This window comes from Aegilops tauschii, chromosome 1 (genome assembly GCF_002575655.3).
Source record: "Aegilops tauschii subsp. strangulata cultivar AL8/78 chromosome 1, Aet v6.0, whole genome shotgun sequence".
Lineage (NCBI taxonomy): Eukaryota > Viridiplantae > Streptophyta > Magnoliopsida > Poales > Poaceae > Aegilops > Aegilops tauschii.
This window is the reverse complement of record NC_053035.3, coordinates 421454535-421470420: the sequence shown is the minus strand read 5'-3', so window position 1 is coordinate 421470420 and position 15886 is coordinate 421454535. Positions and strand designations below refer to the sequence as shown.

Here is a 15886-nt window from a genome sequence, read left to right as displayed (position 1 = left end):
TCAAATAGTTCTCAAATTTGAGCATGGGACTTCCAATGGTGTGTGTAAGTCATATAAAAAGTTTGAATTTGAAATGAGTTCGAAAAATGGAGTTGTGTGCGGCGGTTTTCGTTCGACAGTCTGATACTTCATCGGAGAGTGTTCAGTCACGAGGTGCGTCAAGTTTTTGCGGTAACGCTCTTAAATTTTTAACACACCCCAACTAGGTGCGATGAAGACACCATGCAAAGTTGCATCCCTTCTGAAACTCGTTTGCATGTTATTTCTTACCGAAGAGTGTTTTGGCCATTTAAATGGCCAGAAAATTAGGTAATGCTTCGAAAATGGCAAATGGACTCAAATAGTTCTAAATTTGGGCATGGGAATACCAATGCTGTGTGTTAGTCATATAAACAGTTTGAATTGAGATGAGTTAGAAAAATGGAGTTGTGGGTGGCAGTCGGCGGTTTCCGTTCGGAAGTCTCATACTTCATCGGGGAGTTTTCAGCTTTTACACAAGGTGCAACATGTTTTTGTTGTAACACTCCCAAAGTTTTACCACACCCTACATGAATGAGATGAAGACACTATGCAAAGCTTCATCTCTCTCGGAACTCGTTTGCATGCTATTTCTTACCGAAGAGCATTTCCCCTTTTAGTGGCCGAAAAATTAGGTAATGCTTCGGAAAAAATATTCACTTTGCCCAATGTCAAGAAGCTGCTAGGAAAGATGTGGAGAGAGCCTTCTGTGTGCTTCAGAAGCGCTTTGCAATTGTTCGTGGCCCTGCCGAGTACTGGAGCCCCAAGGTTCTATGGCAAATCATGACTTGTTGCATCATATTGCATAGAGGGATATGCCTCAGAACTATCGTTACATCACCAGCGGGACTTTGGTTGAGCCAGCGTATGATACAAATAGGATCCTGACATTCCTTGAAGAGCATCGCAGGACCGAGAACCGCTAAGTTCATGCTCAGCTCCAAGATGATCTTATTGTGCATCACTGGCAACGTCATAGCGCTTCCTAGTTGTTCTATCACAAGTTATTTGCTATATGTGGATCATTTCGTGTGTTTAAATTTGAATATTTTGGTTTGTAAATTTTGAATTCAGTTTGTAAACTATATTCGTGATTTGCTTGAACTTCATATTTATGTTTAGTTTATATATGTGTGCTAATATGTAATATGTAGTTGGAATGTACACTAGAATTGCATAAGTTTAGAAAAACAAAAAATTACTTCATTATATACAAGGGATCAGCTAGGTCCGGTCAAATCTTAATGGAGTAAAAATCTTAATGGAGTAAAACTACTCCACTAAGGGATGATTCCGCCGGATCATCATTTATTTTTAGGGATCGGTTAGAGTTGCCCTAAGAGAAGGCATTAGCAAATAATTAAAATAGCACGAATCTCAGAGTAGTATCCAACTTGAATGAAGCCCAAATAATTGTAGTCACTGAAAAATAGCAATTCTGTTTTCTATAATTTCAGTGATAACTTCACCGATACACTGCAAGGAAAGATAGCTTCGCAAATAAAGAAATGAAAATTCTTCTAAAAAACAAATGAAATTAATCTTTAACCTATGAACAATTCAAGGGCTCAAACTCACAACGCTTCGTATAACAACAATATGTAGAAGGTCGTCTTGTGGGAGCCTAGAGCACGAGCATGGCCGCGGCGAGCGCGGTGACCGCGGTCGCCGTGCCACCAAAGCGCCCCTGCAGCTTGCCAGCACGGTTGGTCGGGGCAGGCTGGGGAGTCGGCTCGGCGGTGTCGAGGACGGTAATCTTGAGCTTCATGCCGCTCTTGCAGTGCGGGCCGACGCCGCAGAAGAACCACCGGCGTCCAGCCGTGTCGAGCGCGAGACGGTCCTTGCCGGAGGTCCTGACAACGGCGCCGGCCGTCTGGGTGCACGCGACGAAGTCTGCACCGCCCACCTCCACCAGATTGTGGGCGGGGCTCCCGTACTTGAACACTGCGTTATGCAGTAGTTAGCAGGAAATTAGTTTCGCGTCACAGAGAAAATGACGTACGCGTGGCCGGAATAAACTACCTAGCGTGTCGCCGACGACGAACTGATTGGTCTCGGCCCAGGCCGTGTAGTTGAAGTTGAGGGTCCAGCCCTTGTCGTCGCCGACCATGTGCTCCGTGGCGACGGCGAGCACCGGGAGGAAGGCCACGGCGAACACGGCGACAATCATCTGCTTGGACGCCATCAGTGACTGAGTACGCAGCCAAGCTAGCGAGATGACTGGCTTGTGGCCTGTGATGGGGTGGATGCAGCTCGTGTGTTGTGCTTCTAGCTCTGGCTTTGCCATAGTTGCCAGAAATTCGGGTCGATCGGGTCGAGGAACGGGGTCACGGGTCGAGGGTCGCCACCCCTCCGGAACGTGGTACGACGAGGAGTATACTTCTTTGAAACGCTAATTGGGGACGAGGATCGCGATCCAAAGATTTTTGGGTCGATGACCCCGGTACGATCGCCGGTTCGTGGTACGCGATACAAAGATCCCCACGATCCTTTCAAAAATATTACGATCTGTGTTGATATATTTCCCGTATTCCAGTCAAAACAAAATCACATCTAACTTTTTTACATTAAATTGTCATTTATCTCAGCAACTAATTAATAGAAATGGGGCCACATGTGCGCTAATGACTGCGCCGTGATTTTCTCAGCTGCCAGTTTTCCTTTCACACGAAGCATTCTTCTCCAGGAAGTATCCCAAATCCCTCTTCACCGTCCTTCGTCTGCAAAACTCCAGCGAACCAGCCCCCCATGGATCCATCCTCAATGTCCAAAGCCTCCAAGGTTCTCCTCCTCCAGCGTCCCCTCGCGTACGACGTATGCATCATTGGCGGTAGTGGAATGGGAGAGGCCTCATGCAGTAGCGGACAGATCGAAGCGCCGGCGTCCGGCAGGGAGTGGCGTATCGGGGAAGGGCTGACGCCGGTGGTCCGGCGGTGGAGCGCGGTTGCGTGGTGCCCTGGTCAGCCTCCATCCTCATGAACTACCTTACGTCTTGCATTACGTTTTGGGCCAGCACCATCGATCAGGGTCGCGATCCCTCCATCGACCAGCTCGACCCGACCTCGTCCCCGATCCCCGATCCGGATCGATCGACCCTGGGTCAGGGATCGCACCCTCGACCTGCGAACCAGGCTACTATCGCTTTGCACGTACTCTATATATAGGGAGGTAGAGACAAAGCTCAGTGATGACTATACGTACGTATAGTAATCATCGTTGGCACGCGTCTTGTCTCTGACCGGAGCTATCAGCAAGCAGCTGGCCGATGGCGGCGCCGGCAATGGTGTGACGAGTTGAATGCGTCAGTGTGGCGCCAAATGTAGTATTGCATTGGCTTCATCGAAACAGAGGATACGCCGCATCAGTCACAAGGGATGCTCATTGTTTGGTCATGTTAAACTAAAGACGTGTTCTTGATTTGACACATATTTTTTGATGTACTTTTTTCTTTTGCGTTATGTTTTCGGTGTAGATGGACATGGACACTTGGGCCGGCCAGGTTCGTCGATGTTTTGGTGATCCTCCGCGTGGCAGCAGAACATCGTCAAGGCCAATCTTAGCGCTCTACTGGAATCGCCGTGTTTGCCGAGTTTCGTTTAAACTTGGCAAAACCTAAAAACAACTCGGCAGTGTGTTTGCCGAGTTCCGTTCTTGGTAAAAGGGACTCGCCTGGGACAGGTTGGCCGTTATTAATATTGCCAAGTTCTTATTATCTGGAACTCGGCAAACAGTTAAATGGCGAGTGCCAAGTATCTGAGATCAGAAACTCAGCAAACGGTTGAATGACGATTGCTGAGTATTTGGAGAACTCGGCCCCTTAGTATTTAGTGCCAAATTTTGACCACAGATTTAACTAAAAAACTAATGCATGTCATCAAAAATTATATTGTTGGATTCATATTTGAATATAGTTTTCAATGTATTATTTATTGTTACATGCATTAATATTTTATTAGTGAAATTTAAGATCAAATTTCGACACAAAATATGAGATGGACTAATAAACCAGGACGAAGGTAGTATCTGAGATCAGAAACTCGGCAAATGGTTAAATGGCACTCGGCAAACAGGGGGCGCTAGATGGGACAACCAGTTAACGACAGAGCCACATGACACAAACATTTGTGGAGTTTCAACTCGGCAGACCAACGACACGTGCGCTGCTAAGGTGTGGCATATCCTATTTTTCTGAGTTGGCCTTGTCAGGAATTCGACAAACAAGAATTTTGAACTCGCTAGAAAGACAATGCATGTGGTGCTAACGCGTCGTATATCCAATTCACCGAGTTCACACGGCCAGGAACAAGGCAAACCTTTGCCCAGTTTTGAACTTGGGCAATCTTATAATTAGCGACCCAAGCAAATCCCCTTTTTGTAATCTAATGTTGGCCGGTGCTAGGCGTAAACCGGTTGATGGCAGGGACTTTTACACCACCTTGTCAGCCGTCCGATCTGCCTACTAGTGGCCGTTGGATTACACCTCGCGCCGGGAAGCTTTCAACGCAGCGCTATCACACCTCGCGCAGTGCTCCAAGCCTCCAACGTAGCATCGACGCGGCCGGCCAGCTCCATTGCAGCCCCGGTGCAGCTCCAACGCGGCACCGACGCTCCAGCGAAGCTCCATTCCAACTCCGGTCGAGCTCCACTGCAGCCTCGGCCAAGCTCCAAAGCAGCACTGACGCTCCGGCGAGCTCCATTGCAGCCCGGGCGCAGCTCCAAAGCAGCACCGACGGCCCACGCAGCACTGGCGCGTCCGGCGAAGCTCCATTTCAACTCCGGCGGGGCTTCAATGTAGCCCTGGCGCGTCCGGCGAAGCTCCATTGCAACTTCGGCGAGGCTTCATTGCAGCGACGGCGATGCTCCCGGCTGCCTGGCGTTGCTCCATTGCAACACCGGCAGAGTTCCAATGCAATGCAGCAGCGGTGGCGCTGGTGGTGACGGTCTCCGGCGATGTTTCATTGCAGCCCCGACGGTGACGGTCTCCGGCGAGGTTTCGTTACAGCCCCGACGGTCTCCGGCGATCCTCCATTGGAGCAGCTCGCAGCCCGGGAGGCACATCGGTACCCCTCGCAGCAAGGGTGTTGTTGAAAAAACCGGCGAGCCACCACGTCGCTCGCTTGAAGCACGGACGGAGCACCAACGCACCAAGGCGTCTACGGCCGTCGGGATGCCGACACAGCAACTTTCTCCAAGGCTGTCGCGCTGCATTGCAACCTTGTGCTCCCGCGGTGGAGCTGCAATGGAGGGCTCGGCACCGGCTACCCTGTGCTCCCATGCAGCACTCGCGCGGCGGCCGGTGGCTGGCCTTGTCATGGTGGTGAACGAGAGCGGCCGGTGGCTGCCTTGTTATTGTGGAGAACCAGAGGGACTAAGAAAGGAGAGTCGAGTGGATAAGCTGGGAATGGATGGCTCGCGTTGTTTCCAGAAGAGGATAGAGACGCGCTGAGCCACTGGGGCACGTGGCAGCCGAGGGAGGAGGTTGACGCGAGCGAAGAAATCAGCCGGATGAAACGAATCGTTTTCCTCTAATATTAGACATATCACAACAAATGGTTTTAACTACACATTAAACCCATTAACAGTCGCACAAAGGACGCCCTCTCGCGATAGCCACGTCGGCAGCGGTGCACTGGTCGTGCGGTGAATAGTAAGAGAAAAAGGTGGAAACGCGTGGGATTGAGAGAGAGAGAGAGAGAATAGTGCTTTGCTTCTCCTCCCACGCAACTTCCCCTCCCCTCGCTCTTCCACCCTCGAGCGGCGGCGGCTTGGGTTGCCGCCGTCGGACGCGCCACTGGCTTGCCGGCCGTCGCTGCCTCATCTTCCCTTCCCTCTCCCAGTGCCCGCCCCCTCTCCCCTCTCTTGCCCCATTTCTCCCTTTTATCCTCTCAAGCCTGAACTAAGCGGCGGGCATCCAACTCCAGGTCCATGGAGGTGGCCGGCATGAGGGCCATCGACCTGGGTTGCCTTATGGCCGAGGGGCGACGGCCATCTCAGGGCAGAGGGAGCCGATGTCGCTGGAGGGAGATGGTGGTCCAGTTGATGGCGTCGCAGTTTGGCTTGGCTGTGGGCGGCAAATGGGTGCGAGATGCATGGTGTTCGACGCCACGCCTATAGATGAGGAGGTCCACGCCGCCTCGCCAATATCCAGCGTATCTAGCTGTAAGATTTATGGGTGGTCTTTCTCTCCGGCCCCTTCCGCACCGTCATGGACGCCATCGAGTTCTGGAGAAGATCCTCTACCAGGTAACCAAACAAACACACGCATTCAGGTTCATTAACGCTTCCTGCCTATCGTATCTGTAATATAAAGAACAGAAGGGTGAACATTTCTTCAGTTTTTCAGAGTCAATGATCCATTGGTAGAGAATATTCTCTACCAGGTAAAGTAGCAAAACAAATAGATGTTCAGGCTCCTCTGCAGAAAATTGATGAACATTTCTTCAGTTTTTTACAGTTGACGATTCATTGAGTTTGCTGTAGCAAACATTTGATTCAGATATTTCAATCCCCTGTTGTGATTGCATGGTGACCAGGTGATTGGCGCTGATGCTACGGTGGTCCTCGTGGTGCCCGAGCCCGACGACTACTGCGGCGCTTCGCCCAATCTTACCTTGATGTTCTTGCAATCGCTACCCGGACTAGGTAAGGGGCCGTTGCCCTGCAACATGGCTGTCTCACGAGCTCACGATTGGCATGGTTTGAATATTTTTCACATATTTTTGACTGGGTGATGAGGAGACTTAGCCCTTGGATCCCTCCGTCTCGTTGGGCCAGGGATCTCGTCTGCGCCGCGTCGCCGCCGGTATGGAGGCCCGGACTCGGGCAGCCGCAGCGGTGTCGGGTGTGCCAACGAGGTCTCTAGGGACCGCGTGGTGGGCATGACCTCTCCTGGCTCCCGCCCCCCGCCCGCGGCGACGAGTACCAGGTCGCGTAGCGCCTCCAGTCCCAACTCATGGTCATGCTGGACAAGCCCCATGACGTGCCTTGGATTCAGTTGTGGCGTGGGCTGGAAGACATAGGGTGTTCTCTGATGCGTACCAAGAGGTTTGGTCGGTTGAGGCCAGGTATGAATAGCTCCTGAGGCTAATGGATGGATGGATGTGTGTATGTATGTATGGATATCAAGGTCATGTTGCTTGGTGAGCAAAGGCCGGGGGTACAACCTCCTTTTCGGTAAAAAATGAGTGGCGATGATGATGACGCTGCCTGAAATAAGCATGTCTTGAGCAATCAAGACTGTTGTGGCCCGTGGGTACTAAATTAGAGCCCACCCTTACCTCTCTTGCAGCCTTTCAATTCATCGGTAATGTTGGATGTTCTGCACCTCGGATGGTCGTTCTGACGAGTGATAACCAGGGCAGTTCGTTTACATTGTGATGGGTATGTTATGCAGCAAGAGATGTGAGGGTTGGGCTTGAAGATCAAAGAAACAACTGAGCCCTCTTTTGCTGTGCTACAAATACACAAAATTTCCTTATCTACTATACAATGTTCTTCTTTCTTTTCTATTCCTCTATTGTGTTTATGTGAATGAAGATCCATCTGGACTTGGGATTTATGTCTTTCTTTGGTGATGAACTCAACCACCATAAACTTACTTGGATTGATTTATAGTTGGGTTGTTTACATACTCATGGATTTGATTTTGTGCTATCGCCCTTGTGAACAATCTAGCTATCAGGCGAGAATCGATTTGTGGCTCTCTTTTTTCAAATGGTCGTTATGTGGTTCTTGGGGACTCATACTCTGTTCTGTTTCTTTTTTTACCTCCTATTTATGGGCTCACTTTTGTTAGGGAGTCGATTCAGGACTAGATACGTATCTTGTCGCTTATCTCGAGCAAGTCAGGTGCCAGTATGTTTGGGTAAGTGTCCGCGACGGAGCAGGTAACTTACGGCGTTGACACTGCCGGGCTCACGGTCCTCATCGCAGCTGACCACAACCCACCCAACCTACTGTAATCCTTTGTTATTGCATTGCATTGCAACCTCATGCTTGATGGCGCATCTTGGTTGTGTGGTGTGATGGAAACATATTTTCAGTATTTGTTTTGTCATATGATGATGATCTCTTCCCAACAAGTAGTCACACAAATTATATTCAGAAATCTGGTGGACATCTCTGAGTTTTGCAGCTTCATGATGCATGATTAAAATTTGGCATTAGACAAACAAAAAATGTGATCTGCCTCTCTATTTTTTTTAATTCTAGAGTAGCACCAAATCGAGACAGAGCTAATGTAAAATTAGCTTTTTTGAAAGAAAGTGTACAACGAAGATTGTGTTAATGCATCAGATAGGATGTGTGCACTTATTTTTGTCATCGATCTTTGATCCCCACTGGAACAACTTTTTGTGATGATGGCTGCAATTATATGTGATACAAAAGGTGCACCTTGCCTGTTTGTTCAAATGGAAAAGAAAATACCCCGTGCTTTTTATAGTACACATTTCCTTACATCCATTCCAAAAAAATTAAGCACCCATGCTTTTTAATATATTTTGACAAGGCCAGGGCCTGGGGAAATCCCCACATTGTATATCTGCTATTTTATTCAGGAAATTATTTATTATTACCGCGTTTCTCTACATCATTACATTCTGTAATTCATTGTATCTGCTTTAACTCATAGTCGTATCCTTGTCTCTATTCGCTTAGGCTCCTCCCCGCTTCACTTCTTTGAGTCTATCACCATTGTCCTTGTAGTTTTGTGAGTCATGGTGCTCATGCCTCTCACTTTCCACTTTCTAATCATGAATGAACAACTAACTAATGTTCTATTGTTATGCTCTGACTCTTTTAATACACTTGGGCCAACCTATGACAGATTCGATTCGAATGCAATGTGTGCTTGCCTTCATTCATTTAACCATATGGACATAGCTTCTGCTAATCCTATATTTACATTTCAGTTGCTCATATAGTCACAAGTAAATTCAACTGTGTTATTTCTCTCTTGTACTATGTTATATTTATTTCCATTTGAATCTGCTTTTAATTAATTGCATCTCTTACTCACAGGGCGGGGGGGGGGCATGTTCTAGGGTTGTTGCAACAAATCTTTGAGCCAAGAACCATCAGCTACTGCGGTGCTAGTTAAACCCGCTCAACCTGTATTGGTATCATGACGACATGTGGATCAAGATGTGCATGTTGAAGGAAAACTTACCCATGATTTTAAGAGTGATTCTGAATCTTCAAGTGGAAGCAAGGAGTCATCAGGTATGCTTCTTTCATTAGATGCCCTGTTGAGGTTCAGATCAACAACCACGTTGCCCTAAAATCCTAAATCTGTCTTTCCCCAGGACATGTTCAGAAAATTGTCAACCCTCTCTGCTATGCATGACTCTCTCAGAAAACTTCATGTACTATGTGAAGTTCTGATCTTATGAGCTTTTGTATCTATGTTAATGCTCAACACTTTATTACCTAAAAACCCGAACACTATTCTTGTGGATGTAGTTGTGAAAGAATCTCCAGGTTAATGTAGGTTTTATGCATTTAAGAAACAGACATTCAAAAATTTGAACAAACACTACCTGTTGAAGGAAATATGCCCTAGAGGCAATAATAAAGTTATTATTTATTTCCTTATATCATGATAAATGTTTATTATTCATGCTAGAATTGTATTAACCGGAAATGTAATACTTGTGTGAATACATAGACAAAAAGAGTGTCACTAGTATGCCTCTACTTGACTAGCTCATTAATCAAAGATGGTTATGTTTCCTAGCCATTGACATGGGTTGTTATTTGATTAACGGGATCACATCATTAGGAGAATGATGTGATTGACTTGACCCACTCCATTAGCTTAGCACTCGATCGTTTAGTATGTTGCTATTGCTTTCTTCATGACTTATACATGTTCCTATGACTATGAGATTATGCAACTCCCGTTTACCGGAGGAACACTTTGTGTGCTACCAAACGTCACAACGTAACTGGGTGATTATAAAGGTGCTCTACAGGTGTCCCCAAAGGTACATGTTGGGTTGGCGTATTTCGAGATTAGGATTTGTCACTCCGATTGTCGGAGAGGTATCTCTAGGCCCACTCGGTAATGCACATCACTTAAGCCTTGCAAGCATTGCAACTAATGAGCTAGTTGCGGGATGATGTATTATGGAACGAGTAAAGAGACTTGCCGGTAACGAGATTGAACTAGGTATTGAGATACCGACGATCGAATCTCGGGCAAGTAACATACCGATGACAAAGGGAACAATGTATGTTGTTATGCGGTCTGACCGATAAAGATCTTCGTAGAATATGTGGGAGCCAACATGAGCATCTAGGTTCCCATATTGGTTATTGACCGGAGACGTGTCTCGGTCATGTCTACATAGTTCTCGAACCCATAGGGTCCGCACGCTTAACGTTTCGATGACAGTTATATTATGAGTTTATATTTTTTGATGTATCTAAGGTAGTTCGGAGTCCCGGATGTGATCACGGACATGACGAGGAGTCCCGAAATGGTCGAGACATGAAGATTGATATATTGGAAGCCTATATTTGGATATTGGAAGTGTTCCGGGTGAAATCGGGATTTTATCGGAGTGCCGGAGGGGTTACCGGAACCCCCCAGGGGTTAATGGGCCATAGTGGGCCTTAGTGGAGAAGAGGAGAGGCGGCCAGGGCAAGGGCCGTGCGCCCCTCCCCCTAGTCCGAATAGGACAAGGAGAGGGGGGCGGCGCCCCCCTTTCCTTCTTCTCCTCCACCTCTTTCCCCCTCCACTCCTAATCCAACAAGGAAAAGGGAGGGAGTCCTACTCCCGGTGGGAGTAGAACTCCTCCTGGCGCGCCCCCTCCTGGCCGGCCGCACCTCCCCCCTTGCTCCTTTATATACGGGGGCAGGGGGCATCCTAGAGACAAAACAATTGATCGTTTGATCTTTTAGCCGTGTGCGGTGCCCCCTTCCATCATAGTCCACCTTGATAATACTGTAGCGGTGCTTAGGCGAAGCCCTGCGTCGGTAGAACATCATCATCGTCACCACACCGTCATGCTGACAAAACTCTCCCTCAACACTCGGCTGGATCGGAGTTCGAGGGACATCATCGGGCTGAACGTGTGCTGAACTCGGAGGTGTCATGCGTTCGGTACTTGATCGGTCGGATCGTGAAGCCGTACGACTACATCAACCGCGTTGTGCTAACGCTTCCACTTTCGTTCTACGAGGGTACGTGGACAACACTCTCTCCTCTTGTTGCTATGCATCACCATGATCTTGCGTGTGCGTAGGAATTTTTTTGAAATTACTACGTTCCCCAACAGTGGCATCCGAGCCTGGTTTTATGCGTAGATGTCATATGCACGAGTAGAACACAAGTGAGTTGTGGGCGATATAACTCATACTGCTTACCAGCATGTCTTACTTTGGTTCGGCGGTATTGTTGGATGAAGCGGCCCGAACCGACATTACGCGTACGCTTACGCGAGACTGGTTCTACCGATGTGCTTTGCACACAGGTGCCTGGCGGGTGTCAGTTTCTCCAACTTTAGTTGAACCGAGTGTGGCTACGCCCGGTCCTTGCGAAGGTTAAAACAGCACCAACTTGACAAACTATCGTTGTGGTTTTGATGCGTATGTAAGAACGGTTCTTGCTAAGCCCGTAGCAGCCACGTAAAATTTGCAACAACAAAGTAGAGGACGTCTAACTTGTTTTTGCAGGGCATGTTGTGATGTGATATGGTCAAGACATGATACTAAATTTTATTGTATGAGATGATCATGTTTTGTAACCGAGTTATCGGCAACTGGCAGGAGCCATATGGTTGTCGCTTTATTGTATGCAATGCAATCGCCCTATAATGCTTTACTTTATTACTAAGCGGTAGCGATAGTCGTAGAAGCATAAGATTGGCGAGACGACAACGATGCTACAATGGAGATCAAGGTGTCGCGCCGGTGACAATGGTGATCATGACGGTGCTTCGGAGATGGAGATCACAAGCACAAGATGATGATGGCCATATCATATCACTTATATTGATTGCATGTGATGTTTATCTTTTATGCATCTTATCTTGCTTTGATTGACGGTAGCATTATAAGATGATCTCTCACTAAATTTCAAGATAAAAGTGTTCTCCCTGAGTATGCACCGTTGCCAAAGTTCGTCGTGCCTAGACACCACGTGATGATCGGGTGTGATAAGCTCTACGTCCATCTACAACGGGTGCAAGCCAGTTTTGCACACGCAGAATACTCAGGTTAAACTTGACGAGCCTAGCATATGCAGATATGGCCTCGGAACACTGAGACCGAAAGGTCGAGCATGAGTCATATAGTAGATATGATCAACATAGTGATGTTCACCATTGAAAGCTACTCCATTTCACGTGATGATCGGTTATGGTTTAGTTGATTTGGATCACATGATCACTTAGAGGATTAGAGGGGTGTCTATCTAAGTGGGAGTTCTTAAGTAATATGATTAATTGAACTTAAATTTATCATGAACTTAGTAGCTGATAGTATCTTGCTTGTCTATGTTGATTGTAGATAGATGGCCCGTGTTGTTGTTCCGTTGAATTTTAATGCATTCCTTGAGAAAGCAAAGTTGAAAGATGATGGTAGCAATTACACAAACTGGGTCCGTAACTTGAGGATTATCCTCATTGCTGCACAAAAGAATTACATCCTGGAAGCACCACTGGGTGCCAGGCCTGCTGCAGATGCAACTGACGACGTTAAGAACGTCTGGCAAAGCAAAGCTGATGACTACTCGATAGTTCAGTGTGCCATGCTTTACGGCTTAGAACCGGGACTTCAACGACGTTTTGAACGTCATGGAGCATATGAGATGTTCCAGGAGTTGAAGTTAATATTTCAAGCAAATGCCCGGATTGAGAGATATGAAGTCTCCAAGCTGCAAGATGGAGGAGAATAGTTGTGTCAGTGAGCATATACTCAGAATGTCTGGGTATAACAATCACTTGATTCAACTGGGAGTTAATCTTCCGGATGATAGCGTCATTGACAGAATTCTTCAATCACTACCACCAAGCTACAAGAGCTTCGTGATGAACTATAACATGCAAGGGATGGATAAGATGATTCCCGAGCTCTTCGCGATGCTAAAGGCTGCAGAGGTAGAAATCAAGAAGGAGCATCAAGTGTTGATGGTCAATAAGACCACCAGTTTCAAGAAAAAGGGCAAAGGGAAGAAGAAGGGGAACTTCAAGAAGAGCATCAAACAAGTTGCTGCTCAAGAGAAGAAACCCAAGTCTGGACCTAAGCCTGAGACTGAGTGCTTCTACTACAAGCAGACTGGTCACTGGAAGCGGAACTGCCCCAAGTATTTGGCGGATAAGAAGGATGGCAAGGTGAACAAAGGTATATGTGATATACATGTTATTGATGTGTACCTTACCAGAGCTCGCAGTAGCACCTGGGTATTTGATACTGGTTCTGTTGCTAATATTTGCAACTCAAAACAGGGACTACGGATTAAGCGAACACTGGCTAAGGACGAGGTGACGATGCGCGCGGGAAACGGTTTCAAAGTCGATGTGATCGCCGTCGGCACGCTACCTCTACATCTACCTTCGGGATTAGTATTAGACCTAAATAATTGTTATTTGGTGCCAGCGTTGAGCATGAACATTATATCTGGATCTTGTTTGATGCGAGACGGTTATTCATTTAAATCAGAGAATAATGGTTGTTCTATTTATATGAGTAATATCTTTTATGGTCATACACCCTTAAAGAGTGGTCTATTTTTGATGAATCTCGATAGTAGTGATACACATATTCATAATGTTGAAGCCAAAAGATGCAGAGTTGATAATGATAGTGCAACTTATTTGTGGCACTGCCGTTTAGGTCATATCAGTATAAAGCGCATGAAGAAACTCCATCCTGATGGACTTTTGGAACCACTTGATTATGAATCACTTGGTACTTGCGAACCGTGCCTCATGGGCAAGATGACTAAAACGCCGTTCTCTGGTACTATGGAGAGAGCAACTTTTTTATTGGAAATCATACATACAGATGTATGTGGTCCGATGAATGTTGAGGCTCGTGGCAGATATCGTTATTTTCTCACCTTCACAGATGATTTGAGCAGATATGGGTATGTCTACTTAATGAAACATAAGTCTGAAACATTTGAAAAGTTCAAAGAATTTCAGAGTGAAGTTGAAAATCATCGTAACAAGAAAATAAAGTTTCTACGATCTGATCGTGGGGGAGAATATTTGAGTTACGAGTTTGGTCTACATTTGAAACAATGCGGAATAGTTTCGCAACTGACGCCACCCGGAACACCACAGCGTAATGGTGTGTCCGAACGTCGTAATCGTACTTTACTAGATATGGTGCGGTCTATGATGTCTCTTACTGATTTACCGCTATCGTTTTGGGGTTATGCTTTAGAGACGGCTGTATTCACGTTAAATAGGGCACCATCGAAATCCGTTAAGACGACGCCTTATGAACTATGGTTTGGCAAGAATCCAAAGTTGTCGTTTCTTAAAGTTTGGGGCTGCGATGCTTATGTGAAAAAACTTCAACCTGATAAGCTCGAGCCCAAATCGGAGAAATGTGTCTTCATAGGATACCCAAAGGAGACTGTTGGGTACACCTTCTATCACAGATCTGAAGGCAAGACATTCGTTGCTAAGAATGGATCCTTTCTAGAGAAGGAGTTTCTCTCGAAAGAAGTGAGTGGGAGGAAAGTAGAACTTGATGAGGTAACTGTACCTGCTCCCTTATTGGAAAGTAGTTCATCACAGAAACCGGTTCTTGTGACGCCTACACCAATTAGTGAGGAACTTAATGATGATGATCATGGAACTTCAGATCAAGCTACAGTAATTCTCTGCTAATGATGCCATGTCACTTAGATTACGGTTGCTAATCACGCGTTAGTTCGGAACCGATTCAAAATTCAAATTCAAAATATGGCAAACAACATAAGTTTTCAAACATTAAAACAAAAATATTCGGTTAGTGCCAAGTATTACATGGGTGATTATGGTGGAGAAACCACACTTTTATAGAATGCTTAAAGGCTCTAAGATAATTAAAACAGTAGTTAAAACAACTAAATAAATGCCTTTTGTAATTTATAAAATATTAAACTATTCATTTAGTTGCCAAAAAGATAATGGGGAAGTAGCATAATTAATATCGCTAATTTAGGATTTTACATTATAATTTATAAAACTAAATAAAAGAGGAACTAAAATAAAACAGTAAAAGAAAAAGAGAAAACAGAAATAAGAAAATAAAAAGGGGCCTAAGTTCTACTGTGCACTTAGGCCTACTAGCTACAGGTGCGGCCCAGCCCACCTGGAGTCCCCTCCTTCCTCCTACTGCTCATCCGAGCTCGGTGGCCGCCGGGCGCTCGTCGAGGCTGCGGATGGCCACGCGGCGACCATCCGCCGAGCCCCCCGCACGGCTAAGGCCGCCCCCGAGCCCCGGGAAACCCTAGCTACCCCCAGTTTTCCCCCTCGCTCTCTCTATCGCTCCCGCTGCGAGCTTGCCCGAGAGCTCGCCGCCGCGACGCTCGATCCCGCACCCACCGTGCCCCGATTGCCCCGCCGACGTGCCCGAACGGCTCCCCGATGTCGACTACGTCGACTACGCCGAACGAAACGAGCTGGGAAGCCTCCACGCCGCCGCCATCTTCTTCTCCTTCCTCGGATCGCCGCCGTCTATCGCCGTCGATTCCGGATGCTCCGCGCCTCCCCGAGCACACTGCCACTTCCCTACGACTCCCGGTGAGCCACCACGTCTCCCCCTCGCTCCCCCGCACGGATTCATCACCGTAGCCGCCGTTGCCATCGTCCCCGAAGCCCACTCTGCAACGGAGCTCGTCACCGTCGTCCTCGTCGATGTCGTGCTC

General features: G+C 47.1%; 1 protein-coding gene and 1 long non-coding RNA gene across 2 annotated transcripts; one reads left to right on the top strand and one right to left on the bottom strand.

Annotated features, from left to right (window-relative positions):
* Positions 1-1417: 1417 nt before the first annotated feature.
* LOC109783727 (blue copper protein 1a-like) lies at positions 1418-2203 on the bottom strand. Its single transcript, XM_020342325.2, has 2 exons — positions 2041-2203; positions 1418-1962 (listed from the first exon to the last, which is right to left on the bottom strand). The coding sequence occupies exons 1-2, from the start codon at positions 2201-2203 to the stop codon at positions 1643-1645; spliced, it is 483 nt and encodes a 160-aa protein (XP_020197914.1). The 3' UTR covers positions 1418-1642.
* A 3495-nt stretch (positions 2204-5698) lies between these two features.
* On the top strand, positions 5699-9617 carry LOC141041797 (uncharacterized). The gene is made up of 6 exons (XR_012203401.1): positions 5699-6261; positions 6552-6660; positions 6793-7082; positions 7814-7882; positions 9040-9240; positions 9324-9617. It is a non-coding gene; the product is annotated as an uncharacterized lncRNA (long non-coding RNA).
* The last annotated feature ends 6269 nt before the right edge of the window (positions 9618-15886 follow it).

Bases quoted from the DNA above. Each gene is read 5' to 3' on its own strand.
- LOC109783727 (XM_020342325.2), bottom strand. From the start codon at position 2,203: ATGGCGTCCAAGCAGATGATTGTCGCCGTGTTCGCCGTGGCCTTCCTC. The intron at 1,963-2,040 runs GTAGTTTATTCC...TGCATAACGCAG, and splicing joins CGTCGTCGGCGACACGCTAG to TGTTCAAGTACGGGAGCCCC.